The sequence below is a fragment of the Leucoraja erinacea genome, chromosome 21, assembly GCF_028641065.1.
Source record: "Leucoraja erinacea ecotype New England chromosome 21, Leri_hhj_1, whole genome shotgun sequence".
Classification (NCBI taxonomy): Eukaryota; Metazoa; Chordata; class Chondrichthyes; order Rajiformes; family Rajidae; genus Leucoraja; species Leucoraja erinaceus.
In genome coordinates this window covers 11345327-11367377 of record NC_073397.1, presented here as the reverse complement: position 1 = coordinate 11367377, position 22051 = coordinate 11345327, and the positions used below count along the sequence as shown (strand labels likewise).

Below are 22051 nucleotides of genomic sequence, written 5' to 3'. Positions count from 1 at the left end.
TAAGAGGATGTTTAGAATTATAGGAGAACCTGAGTAGGAAACATAATTTCAGAGTAAAGAGCTGCCCACTTAAGGCTGAATAGACATTTCATGCCTCATAGAGTTATAAATCTTGGAATTCCCCGAAAACTCTGGAGACTGAATTCTTGAATGTATTTGGTCTGAGATCCTGCACTCCATGTAGTCCTATATTACCCAACCTTTCCCTAGAAACACTGGCCCTCCAGTCTTGGTAACATCCTCCTAAAACTTTTCTGCACTCTTACCTGCTGAATGACAACCATCCTTCAGCAGGGTGATTGACACTGAACACAGAACCAAATATGTCCTCACCAATGTGTTATACAACTGTAACATAACATACCAATTTCTATACTCAATATCCGGACTGATGAAGGCCAATGCCTGAGTTACTCCACTTTTTGTGTCTATCTTCAGTTTAAACCAGCATCTGCAGTTCCTCCCTACACTTAACATAATTAATGTTCTACTGCTTATCTTGCATCAGAACTAACTCCATTGTAGAAAAAGGTAAGGGTAGTAGAGAATAAAGGCAATACATATGGTAGGATGGAGACAAGGGAAAATGAATAACTGCTTTTTTTCTGGCTGAGAGAGGGTGATGAAATTGGATTGAAGGAGATGTAAGTAGAGGAAGCAGAACAGATGAAAGAATGGGTCGACTGGGCTTGTATTCACTGAAATTTAGAAGGATGAGAGGAGATCTGATAGAGACATATAACATTCTTAAAGGATTGGACAGGCTAGATGCAGGAAAAATGTTCCCAATGTTGGTGGAGTCCAGAACCAGGGGCCACAGTTTAAGAATAAAGGGTAGGCCATTTAGGACTGGGATGAGGTAAAACATTTTTCCACCCATAGTTGTGAATCTGTGGAATTCTCTGCCAGAAGGCAGTGGAGGCCAGTTCACTGGATGTTTTCAAGAGAGAGTTGGATTTAGCTCTTGGGGCTGAAGGAATCAAGGGATATGGGGGAGGGAAAGTAGGAACGGGGTACTGATTTTAGATGATTAGCCATGATCATATTGAATGGCCTACTGCACCTATTTTTCTATGTTTCTAGGACAGTGAGACAACAACACCGCTGGAAATGTGAGATACAGAAGCAGCAGTTGTTGGAAATGTGAAATGAAAGAATACAGGGAAAGGCCCAGCAGATGAGGCAAAATCTGTGGAGAGTAAAAACCTGGTGGTTGACCTTTCATCAGAAACCATCCAATTCTGATTATAGAGTTGTTTTTTTTAAATTTGAAATTGGTGTGTACTCCGAGCTCGAGTTTGCCAAGATGGAAGTTGAACCACTGTTCCTCAAACTAACATTGGTCTATTTTTATATAGTTTAAAAAGGCCAAAGCCAGAGGAGTCATCCTCTAAACTGGGTGCAGATTATGTCCTCCCTATCCATCCAACTCGGAGGGTGGCCCTTGCATGTGGATGGGTTTAATAGAAATATAGAAAATAGGTGCAGAGTAGGCCATTCAGCCCTTCGAGCCATTCAATATGATCATGGCTGATCATCCAAAATCAGTACCGTGTTTCTGCTTATTTCCTAAATCCCTTGATTCCGTTAGCCCTAAGAGCTACATCCAACTCTCTTGAAAACATCAAGTGAATTGGCCTCCACTGCCTTCTGTGGCAGAGAATTCCACAGATTCACTACTCTCTGGGTGAAAAGGTTTTTCTTCATCTCAGTCCTAAATGGCCTACCCCTTATTCTTAAACTGTGACCTCTGGTTCTGGACTCTCCTAACATCGGAAACATTTTTCCTACATCTAACTTGTCCAATCCCTTAAGAATTGTACATGTTTCTATCAGATCCCCTTTCATCTTAAATTCCAGTGAATATAAGCTCAGTCGATCCATTCTTGGAATCACATGTCAGTCCTGCCATCCCGGAACTAACCTGGTGAACCTACACTGCACTCTCTCAATACCAAGAATGTCCGTCCTCAAATTAGGAGACGAAAACTGCACACAGTACTCCAGGGCCCTGTACAACTGCAGTAGGACCTCCATGCTCCTATACTATAATCCTCTCGCTATGAAGGCCAACATGTCATTTGCTTTCTTCACTGCCTACTGTACGTGCATGCTTATTTTCAGTGACAAGGTGTCAGGGACATCACTGACTACAAGAGCAGCCCCGCCTGCAGTGATATCACACTGGCCAACGAGTTAAACACCTTTGCCAGCTTCGAAACTGGCAACACCACCAGGAGAGGAATAACCCCGGCCATGGCGGAGGGACAGGCCTTGCACTGAGCACTCAGGAGGTACAGTGCGCTCTGCGTGGGATCAATCCACGCAAGGCTGCAGGCCCGGATGGAGTCCAAGGAAGGGTACTAAAGGACTATGCTGTACAGCTGGCTGAGGTATTCATGAGGATCTTTAACCTGTCTCTATCTCTGGCAACGGTCCCCAAGTGCCTGAAGACAGCTACCATAGTGCCGGTGCCGAAAAAGTCTAAAGTCACCAACCTGAATGACTACCGCCCGGTTGCTCTAACTCCAATACCAATGAAGTGCTTTGAAAGGCTGATCCTCTCCCACATCAAATCCAGCATCCCTGCCTCACTGGACTCTCATCAATTTGCACACAGGGCAAATAGATCCACAGAGGATGCCATCTCTCTGGCTCTTCACACTGTCCTGACTCACCTAGAAAGACAGGGCATGTACGTGACTATAGCTCTGCCTTCAACAAGGTCACCCCCACCAAGCTCACCACCAAACTCCACCAGCTAGGCCTCAGCTCGCTGATATGCGACTGGATCCTGAATTTTCTGACTGAGCGACCGCAGGCAGTGAGACTGGGTCTGCACCTGTCCTCCACTATCACCCTGAGCACCGGCACACCATAGGGCTGTGTACTGAGCCTCATGCTGTACTTCCTCTTCACACACGACTGTGTTCCTGCATTCGACACCAACACTTTCATCAAGTTTGCAGACGACACAACGGTGATCGGGCTGATCACCAACGGAGATGAAACAAACTACAGACCGGAGGTGCAGAACCTGGCGGACTGGTGCTCACGTAACAACTTGTCCCTAAACACCTCCAAGACCAAGGAGCTAATTATCGACTTCAGGAGAACACATAATGCGGAATACGCCCCAATCTCCATCTACGGGGACAGTGTGGAGAGAGTGTCCAGCTTTAGGTTTCTGGGCACTCGCATCTCTGAGGACCTCACATGATCCACCAACACCGCTGTGCTGGTCAAAAAGGCACAGCAACGACTGTTCTTCCTGAGAACATTGAAAAAGACTGGTCTGCCCCAATAGCTGCTGACGACCTTCTACCGCTGCACGACAGAGAGCATACTAACATGTGGTATCTCAACTGCACAGAGGCGGAGAGGAGAGCTCTTCAGCACATCTACCACACACGGTGCCTCGGGTAGGCCGTCAGCATCTATAAAGGCTCCTCACACCCTTGTAATGGACTGTTCGAACTCCTACCTTCCGGCAGACGTTACAAGGCCTTCTATGCCTGCACCTCTAGACTCAGGAACAGCTTCATTCCCAGAGCTATCGCTGCTCTAAACCAGCCCTGCTTAATGCCCCCTAACCCCATGGACTGTCTCCCTCGGATGGTCACGTCGCACAGACACATTTGCACTTTAGACTGTTTTACTGTTCTTTTTATAAACCATATAAACCGGGTATCTAAATCTAAATCTAAATTTTATTAGTTTAAGTTATGACATCGGATGGAATGCTGCATACCAAATCTTGTTGCACTTATGTGCAATGACAATAAAATACATTATTATTATTATTATTATTATTATTATTATTATTATTACAAGCTCATCCAGGTCTACCTTGTTCTAATGTGGTTTTACGTAAAGGAAATCAAGTTTGACAAATTAATTAAAGTAGCTCTTTGATGATGGTGTCAGTATGGATATGGAAGTAATGGATGTGCAGCTTCAAAAAATTATCTCAATAAGATTCCACGTGGCAGGTTGCTAAACTCAGCTAGTTTTTATCACAAGGGATTTGGGAATAAAAGTAACACTTACTACAAATGTTCACAACATTATGGAGAACATATGGAATTTTTGGCTTATTAAAGGAGTGTTAGCATTGCTTTCGTGCAAGGTTCATGAGGCTGTTTCCTGGCATATGAGAGGGTTGTATTATTAGGTTGAAACCATTGGACACACACCTTGCTCTTTAGAATACTGAGAGATGAACTCCGTTAAGGGCCTATCCCACTTTCACAACCTAATTCAAGACCTCTGCCGAGTTTGCCCTCGACTCGTACTCGCAGCATGGTCGTCACAAGTTCGTAGGTAGGTCGTAGCAGGCCGTGATGCTAGTCGTAGGTACTCGTGGCATCAAGTAGGTCGGGGCGTTTTTCTAGCATGATGAAAAATGTCCACGAGTAAAAAAGGTAGTGAATTGGGTCGTGAAAGTGGGACAGGCCCTTAAACATGGCAATATCAATCAGAAATTAGTACATCAAATTCATGTCATTGACTGTGATCATAATTGTGCCTCCTATTAATTGGTGTCTTTGCCTCATTGTATTAGATGGTGGACTTGTGTCAGAAAGTAGTTGCTGAAGGACGGTGTAGAAGAGAATGTTAGTAACAAATGGTTGTATGGTTGACGTTTGTAATATAAAGGAGCAGTCTTTTGTGGTGGTGTGCAGCTTACCATGCTCTCATGGCAGGTTGTTCTAACCAATGGTGGGACAGTGGGGGGGGGGACAGGACACACACAGACGAGGGAGACTGTTTTAAGTACTGACATCTTTCTATGGTAGTTGTTTAACAAGCATTGGTAGTTTGTGTTCAGTTGAGTCTTATATTGAACTATGCATCTTATTTTAGTTATTGTCCTTGTGCAAGCCATCCAAAAGCTGTCTCAAACGTCATTTTGAACAATTGCACTTTGTGGGGTTCAGTGTGGGCGTGAGTGCTGAACATTTTTAGCACGCCAAAAATGCACTATCCAGTTTCTAGACAATTTTATACCAGTTGTATTTCAGTCACACCCATTCCACTCCCACCTTCACTCCACAAGTCACATACCTACTTAGGTGCATGCCATAAAGTTCTATTCATTTTGTTCCAAAAGAGGTGAATGTGTTGTATGAACAACCTCCTTTCTGGAACTTCTGTAAAAAGCCTGCGAGATTTGTTAGCTCATTACAAGCAAATTTGTAATCTTGACGGGTCTCATTGTATTGTTACTGGAGGAATGGAAATAATCAAGAATTAGCCCAGATGTTTCAGCAATGGCTCCTTTTATCATTGTAGATAACTCTTGTTATGAATGGTATTGTACCAAGAAATTTATATTAATGCCCTTTTAATTTTATAACCAATACATTAAAAAAAATGACAGTGTGTTGGTGCCTGCAGTAAAATTTTTGAATAACATTCTCCAAAGCATGAGTCGGCATACTAGAAAGAGTATACCTGGTTGAGCGGTGCTGCAACAACAACCTCTGGTTCAACATCAACAAAACCAAGGAACAAATCATTGACCTCAGAAAGGGGAAGTCAGTCTTTTTTTCATTTTAACATGCCTGGCTTGGACCAAGCACATCAATGTAATCATGAAGTGGGTGCACCAGCGCCTCGAAAGAAGTGTAAAGATATTTAGCATTTTAATGAATACGCCAACAAACTTGTACAGATGCATTAGAAAACAAGAGGCCACAGAGAATGGTGAACTCTGCCTTGTCCATCACGGGCACAGCCTTCCCTATCATCTAAAAAATCTGCACTAGTCACTGCCTCAGAAGTCGGCTTCTATCGTCAAGGACCCCACATTCCGATCATGCCTCTTTTTGTTATTACCAACTGGCATGAGGTGCAGAGGTCCCAACGCCCCAGGTTCAGGAACAGCTACTTTCTTGTAGCCATCTGGTTCTTGAACCGACCTGCACAACCCAAATCTACCTCGGCAATGGAATAATTTGGACCACCTCTTGTACTACAATGGATTTATTTTCTTTTTTTTTCACAAATGTTTTCTTTTTGTCTTTTACCTTCTGGTAAATTTATGACTAACTTGAGTGTTGGCTGAGTATACACCTGTGATGGTGCTGCACACAAGATTTTCATAGTACCTCTACCTTGCCTTACCTGTGCATATGATAATAAACCTGTGACGCAAGGGTCAGCAGATGCTGGAATCTTGGGCATAAAAGCAGTGCCAAACACTTGTACTCGGTCCGCCAAGGCCTACTGGATCAGTCGGTTGCTAACCATTTTAACTTTCCTTTCCATTCTCATACTGACCGTTGTCCTGAGTCATCTCCATTGCTAGAGTCAGGCCACACACAAACTGGAGGAACACCTCTTCATATTCCACTTGGGTAGCTTACATGGTATGAACATTGAATACTCTAATTATTTGTAACTTCTTAACAAACCCCCCTGAATTTTCCAGTGCATTCAGAAATTAAAAAATCCTATGCTTTTAGCAGAAGCTTTGACTATCGTAATGAACATCCTGAAAGACATGCAATAAACATATAAATACTATAAACGCATAAAGAATTACCGTTGTTAATTTAATATGTTACTATATATTCTAAAGCAAATTAGATTAGATTGGTTTTCTGAGCTGGAGCATTAACCATATTAGATAAATAATATTTTGGAAATTTTATGATCAAAATTCCAATTGCTGATGATGGACTTTATTCTTTTTAGATTTTGCAAAATTTAAAATTGAAGCAGTTTTATTTTGGTGTTGTCTTTTCAGGTGTGTGTTGTCTTTATTTTTAATCAATTACCTCATGCACTCTATGCTATTAATTATTAAAATGTGACCGTTAATACATTTTTAATTTTCCCTGGTAAATTTATCCTTTGACTTTTTACCCCTCCCCAATGATTCCATTCCAGGTAAAACAATGGGTTCATTTGTTCACCTAGCCCTACCAGTCATTATTATTTAATAATTAGAAAAACATTTGGGCAGATAATTAAATGCTATTTGCTTTCAGTTCCTTATTTTATCCAGGGAAGAAATAAAAAGGTGCAAGGGTGTTTAAAGCAGTTTTGAAATGTTTGGACATGGTGTGGTAGGAATGTAGTTGCAGGTTAAAACCAGAATGGGAAGCTTTCAACGCCCATCAAAAGGCACAAATAGAAAGGTGCGGCAATAATGGGAGCAGTTTATTGGAGTCTGATACTGATCAATTTAAATGCAAATATTACTTAGCAATTTTTATAATATTATTCTAGAAGGTTAAAAACTTTGTGTTAAGAATTTAGCATGTTGGGAATATGATTTCTCTTGTGCTTATTGAAGCTACCACATCCGTTTGTATAGAGTTTTTAGCATAATCAAGAGCTTCCTAGGAAACTGATTGAACGTGAAGTCTGTGGAGATATTAAGGCTGGTAAACATGAACCTAATTAAAAAAAAATTAAACTTTTAGTTCGAAAAAGACACCTTTCATTTGCAGTACATTGCACAGAATAAATGCAATCTCTTTTATTGTTACTCACAATATAGGAATATGTTCTATTAGATACTTACAAATGTTATAAATAGAACATAGTCTAAAAAAGAGTTCCAATTAAAATGCAAAAGTGATTATGTGATGGTGTTCTAGAGTTCCCAGTAAGATGAGAACATCAGGCCTCTTGTTCACTGAACAATGCCTGATCAGTATACTAAATGCCAGTCGCTAGACTGTTTTGTTAATTGTTAGTGATTTCCTTTTAGTATTTCACACATACAGTGCATTCAGAAAGTATTCAGACCCCTTCACTTTTCCCACTTTTTGTTACAATTACAGCCCTATTCTAAAATGGATGAATTGTTTTTTAATCATCAATCTACACACAATATCCACACACAATACACAATACATTTTTGCAAAGTAATTAAAAATAAATAACTGAAATATCACATTTACATCAGTATTCAGACCCTTTGCTGTGACTCAAAATTGAGCTTTGGTGCATCCTATTTCCATTGATTATCCTTGAGATATTTCTACAACTTGATTGGTCCACAACTGGTAAATTAAATTGATTGTACATGTTTTGGAAAGGCACACACCTGTCTATATAAGGTCCCGCAGTTGACAGTGCATGTCAGAGTAAAAACCAAGCCATGAAGACAAAGGAATTGTCCGTAGACCTCCAAGACAGGATTGCGTCAAGACACAGATCTGAAAAAGGGTATAAAACAATTTCTGCAGCATTGCAAGTGCCAAAGAACACAGTGGCCTCCGTCATTCTTAAATGGAAGAACTTTGAAACCACCAGGACTCTTCATAGAGCTGGCTGCCCGGCCAAACTGAGCAATCGGGGGAGAAGGGACTTGGTCAGGGAGGTGACCAAGAACCCGATGGTCACTCTGACAGAGCTCCAGAGTTCCTCTGTGAAGATGGGAGAACCTTCCAGAAGGACAACTATATCTGCAGCACTCCACTGATCAGGCCTTTATGGTAGAGTGGCCAGACAAAAGCCACTCCTCAGTAAAAGGCACATGACAACCCACTTGCAGTTTGCCAAAAGGTACCCAAACAACTGGGAGACTAGTCCGGATCGAGGGGAAAGATGAACGGAGCAAAGTACAGAGAGATCCTTGATGAAAACCTGCCTCAGAGCGTTCAGGACCTCAGACTGGGGCAGAGGACAATGACCCTAAGCACACAGCCAAGACAACGCAGGTGTGGCTTTGTGACAAGTCTGTGAATGTCCTTGAGTGGCCCAGCCAAAGCTCGGACTGGAACCCGATCGAATATCTCTGGAGGAACCTGAAAATAGCTGTGCATCGACACTCCCTATCCAACCTGACAGAGCTTGAGAGAATCTGCAGAGAAGAATGGGAGAAATTACCCCAAAACAGCTGTGCCAAGCTTGTAGCGTCATACCCAAGAAGACTTGACGCTGTAATTGCAGCCAAAGGTGCCTCAACAAAGTACTCAGTGAAGGGTCTGAATACTTATGTAAATGTGATATTTCAGTTATTTGTTTTTAATTACTTAGCAAAAATTTCTAAACGCCTGTTTTTGTTTTTTTTATTATGGGGTATTGTGTATAGATTAATGATTTAAAAAAAAAAGAATTTAATCCATTTTAGAATAAGGTTGTAACGTAACAAAATGTGAAAAAGGTGAAGGGGTCTGAATACTTTCTGAATGCACTGTATCTGCTTCAAAATAAAGCAGATGCACCACAGAAATCACCATGAAACCCAACCATGTATATTCTTAAATCTGATTGATGCTCATCTCAAAATGCATAGTTGCATTTTTAATATTCTAAAGCAATCGGTGTCTAAAGTTTTAAATGGGTCTAATTCTTAATGGTCATGGACCAGGAGAATAAAAACCTACTTTAGTATCAATGCTTTCCCTTAGCCATTTAAAAAAAATAGAGCCTTTGATTGGTATGCTAGCTTTCACTTTTCTTTCACAACATTCCAATGCAATTTAAACTAAATAAATACTCTGGTAGTGCAGTTATTGCTGAAATCTAGAGAAACAACAGACAATTTGCATATGGCAAATTCATAAAACATCAGCGATTTATTGCACTTGCCAGTTAATATATTGTACAATATTGGTTCCTTTATAAAGATAAGATCTTATCCTATAAGTGCATATTTTACCTTTGAGTACACACAGCAAATTTCTGTGCTGTTTAACTCTTGTAAGTAAGTGAATTTTATTTATATAGCACGTTTAAATCAACTTGCGTTGAAACCAAAGTGCTTTACATAAAAGAAATAATAAAAGAAATAATAAAGTTTCCGTACATCCATAGAAAAATTAAAAATCAGAAAAATGACATAACACATTATAGAATTCAACAAGAATGTCCCCCCACAACAGAATCAAAATTTTCCACTGTGGGGAAGGCAACAAAAAGTGAAGTCCTCTTTCTCTGTGAAACACCCTAACGCAAGGTTTCTCAGGAATTCAACTACTTAGTTATAGCAGAACTATCTGTACTACTTTTGTGGATCAGTTGATGGGACATGTTTTTTTTATAATAATCTTGTAATTTTATCATTTCACTCTGAATACGTCATCATTAAGATTTGGAAGTGTTCATTTTGTAAAAGGGAAAATATCTGGATTGGCATTGGCAACTGTAATGTCTTCTTTATGACCCTGTTGTGGCTAGCACAATGAATACACGTCCGACATCTTGTCGGAAGAGTTTATTTCCAACAACTAACAGAAACTTCTAGAAGGTCATGACGTCAGTCACTAGGCACTGCCCAACTCGCCAACTTCTACTGGCCTCAAAGGACGCTGGCATTTACATTACATTTACATTACAGCAACCTTAAAAGTAACATTAGCAAATTTGCAGATGACACAACGCTGTGTGGCAGTGTGAACTGTGAGGAGGATGCTATGAGGATGCAGGGTGACTTGGACAGCTTGGGTGAGTGGGCAGATGCAGTTTAATGTGGATAAATGTGAGGTTATCCACTTTGGTGGCAAGAACAGAAAGGCAGATTATTATCTGAATGGTGTCAAATTAGGAAAAGGGGAAGTGCAACGAGATCTGGGGGCCCTTGTTCATCAGTTACTGAAAGTAAGCATGCAGGTAGTGAAGAAGGCTAATGGCATGTTGGCCTTCATAACAAGAGGTGTTGAGTGTAGGAGCAAAGAGGTCCTTCAGCAGTTGTACGGGGCCCAGGTGAGACAACACCTGAAGTATTGTGTGCAGTTTTGGTCTCCAAATTTGAGGATGTACATTCATGCTATTGAGGCAGCGTAGGTTCACGGGGTTAATTCCCGGATGTCTGTCATATGTTGAAAAAATGGAGCGAGTCCCTTGTATACACTGGAATTTAGGATGAGAGGGGATCTTATTGAAACAATTAAGATTATTAAGGGATTGGACACGCCAGAGGCAGGAGACATGTTCCCGATGTTGGGGGAGTGCAGAATCAGGGGCCACAGTTTAAGAATAAGGGATAGGCCATTTAGAATGGAGATGAGGAAAAATATTTTCACCCAGAGTGTTGTGAATCTGTGGAATTCTCTGCCTCAAGGCAACGGAGGCCAATTCTCTGGATGCTTTCAAGAGATAGTTAGATAGAGCTCTTAAAGATAGTGGAGTCGAGGGATATGGGGAGAAGGCAGGAACGAGGTACTGATTGTGGATGATCATCCATGATCACAGTGAATGGCGGTGCTGGCTCGAAGGGCTGAATAGCCTACTTCTACTATTGTCTATTGTATCTGAGAATCAAATGATGCAATATTTTAATGCAATGACAGGTGTGTAAAGTGCTTTTCAAATTGCTTTTCAATTATTTTTGGTTTTAGGTATTTCGTGAATACCTAGGAAAATCGAGAAACATTATTCAATACCGTGACAAAGAAGAATAATGCACTGAAGTGCCTACATTGGAATCGAAGGAGTTTTTTTCCAAAGGGAGGATGAATAGTGAAGAAGAGTTTTATGATGCAGTCACAGGCAAGTATTTTTGTGGATTTTTACAACCTATACTTTCTTTAAAACTCCCAATCTATGCCTTTCAATGAATGGGAATTTAATTTTAAAAAAAGCTGCTGAAAGTTGTTCTTGCTTTAGCATCACGTTCTGGTTGTGGAGAGTAGTTTAATTTGGCATTGTTTGGCACAGACACTGGGCCGAATGGCGGTATTCGTACTGTATTGTCCTATATTTTGGTTTTGAAATCCCAATGGTTTTGATTTAACGATACGGACGTGTTATAAAATTAGGTTTTAAAACCATGCGTGGAGATGTTAAAGAGTGTTCAATCTTGCTAGAAGTATTTATGTTTAATAAGGAACTGCAGATGCTGGAAAATCTAAGGTAGTCAAAAATGCTGTTGAAACACAGCGGGTGAGGCAGCATCTATGGATCGCTTGGTTACCTTGAATATGCATATGAAAGACTATTTTAAAGTAAGTGGCATAGTCATGAAGATAAATATCCAAAATTATACAAGTGAATTTAATTTTATTTTATACGAAGTAAATATTTCTTCTAGGAGGTGTGACTGTTTGTATATTGGCAAACAAATATTTGTGCGCTATTCTTGACCATCTGCATCTTAACCGAGGGAAAATTGTTCATATTCACCTGATCTACGAGCCAATAGGTGCTGGAGTAAGCCATTCGGCCCTTCGAGCCAGCACCGCCATTCAATGTGATCATGGCTGATCATTCCCAACTAGTACCCCGAGTATACAAGCCCAGCCGTTCTATTCTCTCAGCATATGACAGTCCCACCATCCCGGGAATTAACCTTGTAAACCTACGCTGCACTCCCTCAATAGCAAGAATGTCCTTCCTCAAATTAGGGGACCAAAACTGCACACAATACTCCAGGCGTGGTCTCACTAGGGCCCTATACAACTGCAGAAGGACCTCTTTGCTCCTTTACTCAACTCCTCTTGTTATAAAGGCCAAAATGCCATTTGCTTTCTTCACTGCCTGCTGTACCTGCATGCTTACTTTCATTGACTGATGAACAAGGATCCCCAGGTCCCGTTGTACTTCCCCTTTTCCCAACTTGACAAGTAATCTGCCTTCCTGTTTTTTGCTACCAAAATGCATAACCTCACATTTATCCACATTAAACTTCGTCTGCCTACTCACTCACCCTGTCCAAGTCACCCTGCATTCTCATAGCATCCTCCTCACAGTTCACGCTGCCACCCAGACAGTAAACTGCATTGGTAGATTCTGACAGTTGTGCCATATAATCCTTATGGCATCACCCAAGATCATCAGGATTTGAATCCAAAGGTTATTGTTAATTTTGGCAAGTTGATCATGCAGTTAGAACTACTCTACAGAACATCTATCTTTATCTATCCTACATAAGGAAATGCAGTGTTTGGGACAAAGACCCATCATACACAGGGCTCGAAATGAATGGTTGTCCGGGTGCCAATGGCGACCTAAAGTTCCGCCGGGCAACCTAAAAGCCGCGCCAAGCTTATTTGCTTGTTTATTTATTTATTTATTTATTTATTTAATTGGTAATATCTAAGTAATAATATTGACTGTGGAGAATTGATTATATGTTATCACTTTTATGTAGGTTTTGAATCCGATGATTCTGAAACTAGATTGGAGAGTTTTTCCAGCAAAAGTGGAAGCAGCTCATCTGAACAGAATGTTCATAACCAAGATTTGACCCAAGAAAATGGACTTAAAAAACATAGGTGAGTTCATCTGGCATGAAAAACTGTCCAGCTGAACATGATAGCCAATTGAGGAAGAAATAAAGATGGAGCAAATTAGTAGGATTGAATATTTTTCTTCTATTAGGATGGTTTCCTTCTATAAGGGTTATTTGTGTAATATTCCTTTTGTTTTTGTTGTTGGTAATGAAGGTGAAATATTCTTACTTTGATTTGAGTGCTATTTGTATCCCATCTACATTTTCTTTCCCTACAGAACTTCATTACCAGCTCCAATGTATAGCAGACATCAATTAAGTTTGTGGAGCATTTTAAAAAAATGCATTGGATTGGTGAGTACATACTGGGTAATCTAAATCAACTTTACAAATTTGAAAAATATATTTCCATTCTAATATTTCTAACTTCAGAATTATTCTTGATGTTAGGTTTGTAGATGTTATTGTTAAAATAAAATGTTAATTTTCTGTACTTTTAACTGTATGCTACTTGTAATGGCAATTTCAACCTTTTCCAATAGCCAACTTTCCGTTGCCATTACTCTTACGGGTAGGTGGAAGTGATCGTACGCAGATAAGCAAAAACGGATCTTCCAGTCATTATTTCCAGCTTAATTAGTTATTTATTGAAGTAGTTGTGCAGACAAAAAAGTGGACATACCAGATCCTCTTTATTCTTATATAAATTGTAGCCTTCGTTCTTACTATCTGGTAAGAACTGTTTTCTCTCCAAATCCCGTGGCTGGTCTGATCTGATCAGTCCCTCTCCCTCTATCATATATGTCACGCCCATCTACGTATCAAACGCCCACCCCCAAGCGTACAAAATAATTTGGCAAGAAATATCTAGACAAAATGATATAATATGCTAACAGTAACTAACCTAAGCATGAATGGTTCCTACAATACTTTTAAATTGTATGATATTCCTCAAATGCTTTAACTCTGGTGCTCTTTGTGATGAGGGTAAATATTAACATTTTGAAATAACATTTTTTTAACTCAAATGGGGCAGGAATACAAGAAAGAATAGGTTTTATATTCTATATATTAAAAGCTATTTGCTTTAATCATTGTTTGACAATATTTGCAAAATACTAATTTACGGTTGTCTTCCTAAATCTAACACAACATTTGATGTTTTGTTTAGGAACTGTCAAAAATTACTATGCCTATTATATTTAATGAGCCTTTGAGCTTTCTACAACGAATTACAGAATATATGGAACACACATATCTTATTCACAAGGCCTGTCTGCTTTCTGATTCAGTAGAAAGATTACAGGTAGGTATGCTTTATAAAGATCTAGTTTAAGGTGTGAACAACATTGAGGTTAATTTGGCTGGATCTTTTGTGGTGAAACATTTTGATTAAGGAAATGTTGCTGTGCAAGGAAGACAACCAAGAGCTGTGGGAATGCCAAGAACATGTAGCAGTGTTTGCAAGCAGGTGTTTGATATGAGATACCCTTATACACAAAAAAATAGCTGGAAAAGGCGACCTGATCGCTCTAGCCTACCCCACCATTTAATATGGTTGAACTATGCTAGCCTCAAGTCCTCTTCCGTACCAGTTCTCCATAATGCTCTTTCAAAAATTAATCTTCCTCAATCTTAGCTATATCTAACTATTTGGCCTCGTATCCTTGATAGCAGTGAATTCTAAAATTCAAGTCGAGTTTCTTGTCATGTGTCCCAGAAAGGACAATTAAATTTTTGCTTGTTGCAGCACAACAGAATATTGTAAGCAAAAATACGGAACAGAAATACATAAAGTGCAATAGGCTGTTACAGTTCAGAGTCTGTTTGTTGGCGAGTTTAATAGCCTGATGGCTGTGGGGAAGAAGCTGTTCCTGAACCTGGATGTAACAGATTTCAGGCTCCTGTACCTTATGCCCGATGGTAACGGAGAGATGAGTGTGTGGCCAGGATGGTGTGGGTCCTTGATGATGTTGGCTGCCTTTTTGAGGCAGCGACTGCGGTAGATCCCTTCAATGGTGGGGAGGTCGGAGCCGATGATGGACTGGGCAGTGGTCACAACTTTCTGCATAGCCCTTTGAGGAAATGTCTATTCACATCAGTTTTAAATGACTGGCCCCTTATTTTGTAACAATGTACACTTGTTTGTGACTATATCACTCGGGGAAGCATCTCAACATCTACACTGTCAAATCCCCTTATGACCTTGGATGTTTTGAATGAAGTCACATCTATTTCTTATATCATCACATCTCATCCTTCATTATAAAGATTACACACTCTGTAATACATAAGCTGTCTAGCATCTCACTACCGATGAACCTTCTCAGCCAAGAACGTAGCCTCATGCATTCTTTTTAGATATCCTCCAATGCTGTGCACACTATTTCAGACAATATTCCATGCTGACCTCACCAAAACCTCCCTTAAATTCTATCCCCTGTGCTATAAAGACCACTTGTTGGACCTGCCAGAAAATCTTGTGATTCATGCACTAGAATACCTGGATCTCTTCGAACTTTTCTCTCCTACGTAAAACAAATATTTTAATTTATCTTACTGAAGTGCATGACCTTACATTTCCCTCCCCGCTCACCACCTGCTGCTTCTTCCTGTCGGCCGTTGCTTTGGCCACGCCGCAGCTGCCTCCTCCTGTCACTTTGTCCACTCCGTTCCTCTATTTTCTATTTTCTAATCTTCTTGTTCCCTCCTGCAATTTAGTGATCTTTGAAAAATTGATACCAATCCATCTTTAAGTTATTCTTTTGGTAGATAGTTGTATTTAAATACACAGAAATAACTTGGCATGAATGATACATAAATTCAGTTTAAATTAGCTATTTAACACGAACTATTGCAAACTTGAAAGTGTTTTGTATTTGGCACAGACGGTAGCTGCGTTTGCTGTTTCTTCTGTTGCTTCACAATGGGAAAGGACTGGCAAACCATTCAATCCACTCCTAGGTGAAACCTATGAACTGAGAAGGTAAGATGCACACAGCAAGATTTGGAAAAAATGGTCTGCATTAATATTTGTTGCTTCCTTTCTCTCCTTTTTGCTACGAATGTAAATGTTATAGTTGAAAAAACAATGAGTTGATCTTTTAATAATAAGCAACTAACATTCAGTATCTTTTTTGAAAAAAATCATTACCGATCTGTAACATTGAATTGAATTGAATCCTTTATTTGTCATTCAGCCCTTTCGGTCTGAACGAAATGTTGTTGCCTGCAGCCATACATGTAATAATAAACAACATACAATCAACACAAATTAGCATCCACCACAGTGAGTCCACCAAGCACCTCCTCACTGTGATGGAGGCAAAAGTCTTAGGGTTGCTGTCTCTTCCCTCCTCTTCTCTCTCTGCGCTGAGGCCATACCCCACCGGGCGATGGTAAGTCAGTCCCGCAGTTCAAGCTCCGCGGCCCGGGGGTAGTCGAAGCTGCCGCCCTCCAGTCCAGCGGCCGCAGCTGTTGCCAGAGGAGCTCCGGAAAACAGGCACTAGCCTGTGACACGCGAGCTCCGGACGATGTCGTCCACTGGCCCGCGGCCGAGCCCCGGATCCAGGTCGCCGCCGCCTCAGCCGCAAGAGCACCGACCCGCACCAGGCCGCCCACATGGGAGCATCTCAGCCCCGCAGAATGCCGCCCCCACGGGAGCGCCATTCCAGCCCCGAGCCGGGCCGCCCTCACGGGAGCGTCTCAGCCCCGCACCGGGCCGCCCCCACGGGAGCGCCTTCCAGCCGGGAGCCGGGCCGCCCACACGGGAGCGCCTTCCAGCCCCGCACCGGGCCGCCCACACGGGAGCGCCTTCCAGCCGGGAGCCGGGCCGCCCACACGGGAGCGCCTTCTAGCCAGGAGCCGGGCAGCCCACACGGGAGCGTCTCAGCCCCGCACCGGGCCGCCCCCGTAGGAGCGCCTTCCAGCCGGGAGCCGGGCCGCCCTCACAGGAGTGTCTCAGCCCCGCGCCGTCCGCCCTCACCGGAGCGCCGAGTGCCCGAACGCCGCCGCAGCTCAAAGACAGCCAGCCTCGCGTTGGTAAGTCCTGGCTGGCTCTACCTCCGGATCCTCGAGGTCGGTCGCAGTTTGGAGGCCGCCAGCTCCTCCATTAGGCCTCAGCTCAGACGGGGGAAGAGCAGGGGGATACGACAAGAAAGTCGCATTCCCCCGAAGGGAGAGACAGAAAGCCCTGTTTCACCCCCCCACCACACATGACACAACCTAATAACCAAAAATTTAACTGAACAAGACAAAAAAATAACAACACAAAAGAGTACAAACAGACAGACTACAGGCGAGCCGCTGCCGTTTCACAGCGCCGCCACTTCCGGAATAATCCCTTTGTTGTAACTTCTATTTTTAGTGAACTATATTAAGATAAATGGTTATTGGTACACTTTGATTCATGATATGGTAGCGTTCAAGGAAATGTTTTGTGAAGCAAAAAGTCATTGAAAAGGCCTTTCTCATTAATTTCAATGTAAAGACGGGTTGTATTCCAGGAACACTTCAAATACAATTAATCACCAAGTAGGAAAATGATATTTTATTAAATTAAGAGTCAGAAGTATACAGCCAGAAACTGACCCTTTGAACCAACCCGTCCATAGCAAAAGGATTTGAGTATAAGAGCAGGGAGGTTCTACTGCAGTTGTACAGGGTCTTGGTGAGACCACACCTGGAGTATTGCGTACAGTTTTGGTCTCATAATCTGAGGAAAGACATTCTTGCCATAGAGGGAGTACAGAGAAGGTTCACAAGACTGATTCCTGGGATGGCAGGACTTTCAAATGAAGAAAGACTGGATAGACTCGGCTTGTACACGCTAGAATTTAGAAGATTGAGGGGGGATCTTATAGAAACTTACAAAATTCTTAAGGGGTTGGACAGGCTAGATGCAGGAAGATTATTCCCAATGTTGGGGAAGTCCAGAACTAGGGATCACAGTTTAAGGATAAGAGGGAAGTCTTTTAGGACCGAGATGAGAAAATCATTTTTTACACAGAGAGTGGTGAATCTTTGGAATTCTCTGCCACAAAAGGTAGTTGAGGCCAGTTCATTGGCTATATTTAAGAGGGAGTTAGATGTGGCCCTTGTGGCTAAAGGGATCAGGGGGTATGGAGAGAAGGCAGGGATGGGATACTGAGTTGGATGATCAGCCATGATCATATAGAATGGTGGTGCAGGCTCGAAGGGCCGAATGGCCTACTCCTGCACTTATTTTTTATGTTTCTATGATGACCAAGTTGCTACCAGGGATAATCTTGTTTGGATGCATTGAGTACTCTAAACCATTCCTATACAAACATCTTCTAAAACATTGTAATTATACTTGTCTATTCCTTCCTCTGGCAGGTTATTCAACATACCCACCATTGTCTGTGTGGCAAAAGTTGCCCCTCGGATCCCTATTAAATCTTTTCACTTACCTTAAATCTATGCACTCCAGTTTTAGACTACCCTATCCCAAGACCATCCACCTTATCTATGCCCTCATGGTGTTATATACCTCTATAAGGTTGCTCTTAAGGTAATTATAATTAAAAGACATAATGTACCCTGTCATTGTACTCGCCAAGTGAAAGAAGATACTAGGAGGATCTTGATGTGTAAAGAACATTTTGTGTAGTGGGATAACCTAGAACTGCTATAAATTATAAGGAGTCACCCATTTAAGAAGATAATGTGAAAAAAAAATTCTTAGTCTTTTGAACTTTTTCTTCCTCAAATACTGGTTGAAGCATAATCTATTTTGAGGCAACTTCTTGTTAAATTAGGGAATCAATGATTACTGCAGGTAGGTGGAATGTAGTGAGGTTGCAATCAAATCAGCTATGATCTTGTTAAATTATAGAGCAGTTGTGAAGGTCCAAGTCATCCAATTCTGTTAATTTATACAGTTATATTGATCTGCACCGGGGGAGGTTGGAGGCAGAATTGTTAGTAGTGTCTGAAAGACAGTATTTGTGCTGAATCTGAGCTTGAAATTTGCAATGTTAACGGAGAGGGATCTCTCTGTGATGGTTCTTAGACAACGATGAACAAGGCTTTAAGAAGGGGTTTATGACAGCATGCACAGCCACTGTTTCGCCTAATAATGTACCAAAATGTGGCATTTTCTTTCATGCAGCCATTTCTAATTCCGCTCCTCATGTTGGGATTATATTTGAAGTTGGCCACTTTTCTTTCCTCAATATTGAGGAACACTTCTGAAAGGTTTTGAGCCATTGAATCACACAGCACATTGGATCACACAACACGGACTCTTTGATGCAGTTTGTCCATGCCAACCAAGATGCCCCGTCTGAGCGGGTCTCATTTGCCTGTATTTGGCCCATATCCCTTCAAATCTTTCCTATCCATGTACCTGTCCAATGGCTGTTAAATGTTGTTATTGTACCTGCTTCGACAACCTCCTCTGGCAGCTCATTCCATATTCCTACCACCTCTGTGTGAAAAGGATACTTCCCTAATTCCTATTAACCCTTTCTCTATTCCTTTTAAAACTGACATCTAGTCAATTGTCCCACTCTAGAGAGAAAAGACTGTGCATTCACCCGATCTATTCCCTTCAATATTTTATATACTACTCTAAAATCACCCCTCAGCCTCCTGCGATCCTAGGACTAAAGTCCTATTCTACCTAATCTCAATCTATAGCTTGGGCTGCTAAGTCCTAGTAACATTCTCAGAGATCATGCCTGCACTCTTTTTAGCTTAACAGTATATTTCCAACTGTAACATAATCCGCTGCTTCTATACTTAATTTCCTGACTGATGAAGGCCAGTGTGCCAAAAGCCACCTTTGCTGCCCTATCTGGGGAGTTACTTTCGAGGAGCGATGAACATATACTCCTAGATCCCTCTGCACCACGACATTCCCTAGTACCTTGCATTTCATTGTGGAGTTTCTGCCCTGGTTTGAATTGCCAAAATTCAATACCTCATACGTATCTAAATTAAATTGTTCCCAGGACAAAGGGGCACAGCTTAAGGATAGAGGGGAAATCCTTTATGACCGAGATGAGAAAAACATTTTTCATACAGAGAGTGGTGAATCTCTGGAACTCTCTGCCACAGAAGGTAGTTGAGGCCAGTTCATTGGCTATATTTAAGAGGGAGTTAGATGTGGCCCTTGTGGCTAAAGGGATTGGGGGGTATGTAGAGAAGGCAGGTACGGGATACTGAGTTGGATGATCAGCCATGATCATATTGAATGGCGGTGCAGGCTCGAAGGGCCGAATGGTCTATTCCTGCACCTATGTTCTATGTTTCTATGTAAACTCCATTAGACATTCCTCGACCCAGTTGATAACAATCCCACTGTAATTCTTACTAATCATGCCTTGTAATTGTTGATTACAGATGACAAACCACAAAGGGCTCAAAACGATCCCTGAGCCACACTGTGTTGTCACAAGCTTCCAGTCACAAAATCAACCTTCCTCCATCACCACTGTTATCTTCTTACCATGAAACCAGCTTTGTATTCTGTTAGCTAGCTCTCCCTGGATCCCATGCAATCTTACCTTCTAGAGCAGCCTACCATGCAAAACCTTATCAAAGACCTTGCTGAAGTCCACATCCACAGCCTTGCTGAGCCCCCTCCTCTTCACCTACGACTGCACACTTGTACATGGTACTAACACCATCATCAAGTATGCAGATGATACAACGGTGATTGGCCTCATCGGCAACAACGATGAGTCGGCCTATAGGGAGGAGGTCCAGCTCCTAGCAGCATGGTGCGCTGACAACAACCTGGCCCTTAACTCCAAGAAGACCAAGGAGCTCATTGTAGACTTCAGAAAGTCTAGGGGCGGCACGCACACCCCCATCCACATTAACGGGACGGAGGTGGAACGTGTTTCCAGCTTCAGGTTTCTGGGGGTCAACATCTCCGATGACCTCTCTTGGACCCCCAATACCTCAACTCTGGTCAAGAAGGATCCCCAGCGTCTCTTCTTCCTGAGGAGACTAAAGGTCCATCTGTCTCCTCAGATTCTGGTGAACTTCTACCGCTGCACCATCGAGAGCATCCTTACCAACTGTATCACAGTATGGTATGGCAACTGCTCTGTCTCCGACCGGAAAGCACTGTAGAGGGTGGTGAAAATTGCCCAACGCATCACCGGTTCCTCACTCCCCTCCATCGAGTCTGTCCAAAGCAAGCGATGTCTGCGAATGGCGCTCAGCATCGTCAAGGACTGCTCTCACCCCAACCACAGACCGTTTACCCTCCTACCATCTGGGACCAGCAGGTCCAGGAACAGCTTCTTCCCTGCGGCTGTTACATTACTCAACACTGTGCCTCGGTGATTGCCAATCACCCCCCCCCTGTTACATTATTCAACACTGTACCTCGGTGACTGCCAATCACCCACCCCCCCCCCGGACACTCCGCCACCAGAAAAAATTGCACTACTATGACTGTATGCACGTAAATATATTTATTTATTGCTCATATTCTATGTCGCTCTTCTAGGGAGATGCTAACTGCATTTTGTTGTCTCTGTACTGTACACTGCACAATGACAATAAAGTTTGAATCTGAACCTGAACATTATAATCTTGAAAATCCTGATTAAAGCAATATGGCCTCAAAGTAAGAATGAAATCCATATTGCAGTGATTGGCCTGCTTTTCATAAATTTGTACAATTGAGCTGATCTTGGCCACTCAGTCTCTCATGCCTGGTCTGTCCTTTAATTAAAAAAACCATGGTGCATTGGGAGTTGAACCTTCATCTATTTGTGGTTGGTGACTTTCACTCCCTTGCTTTTCACAAATCCCTCTACATTAAAGATATTCAAAGCTCTGCTTCACCTTCCTTTCAGGAAGAGAGCTCCAAAGACGACACTGTGAGAGATGAAATTCTGTTGTAAATGATAACTCCTACCTTTAAGTGGATCA

General features: G+C 41.9%; 1 protein-coding gene across 4 annotated transcripts in view; it reads left to right on the top strand.

Moving 5' to 3' along the window:
* The window catches only part of osbpl2b (oxysterol binding protein-like 2b), an 83554-nt gene that overhangs the window by 35999 nt on the left and 25504 nt on the right, over positions 1–22051 (top strand). For all 4 annotated transcript variants that reach the window (XM_055652118.1, XM_055652115.1, XM_055652116.1 and 1 more), the window contains 5 exons: positions 11304–11454; positions 13055–13178; positions 13414–13489; positions 14307–14441; positions 16024–16121. In XM_055652118.1, coding sequence (XP_055508093.1) covers positions 11418–11454; positions 13055–13178; positions 13414–13489; positions 14307–14441; positions 16024–16121 — 470 coding nt within the window. In that variant the 5' untranslated portion in view covers positions 11304–11417. The remainder of the gene's footprint in view (positions 1–11303; positions 11455–13054; positions 13179–13413; positions 13490–14306; positions 14442–16023; positions 16122–22051) is intronic.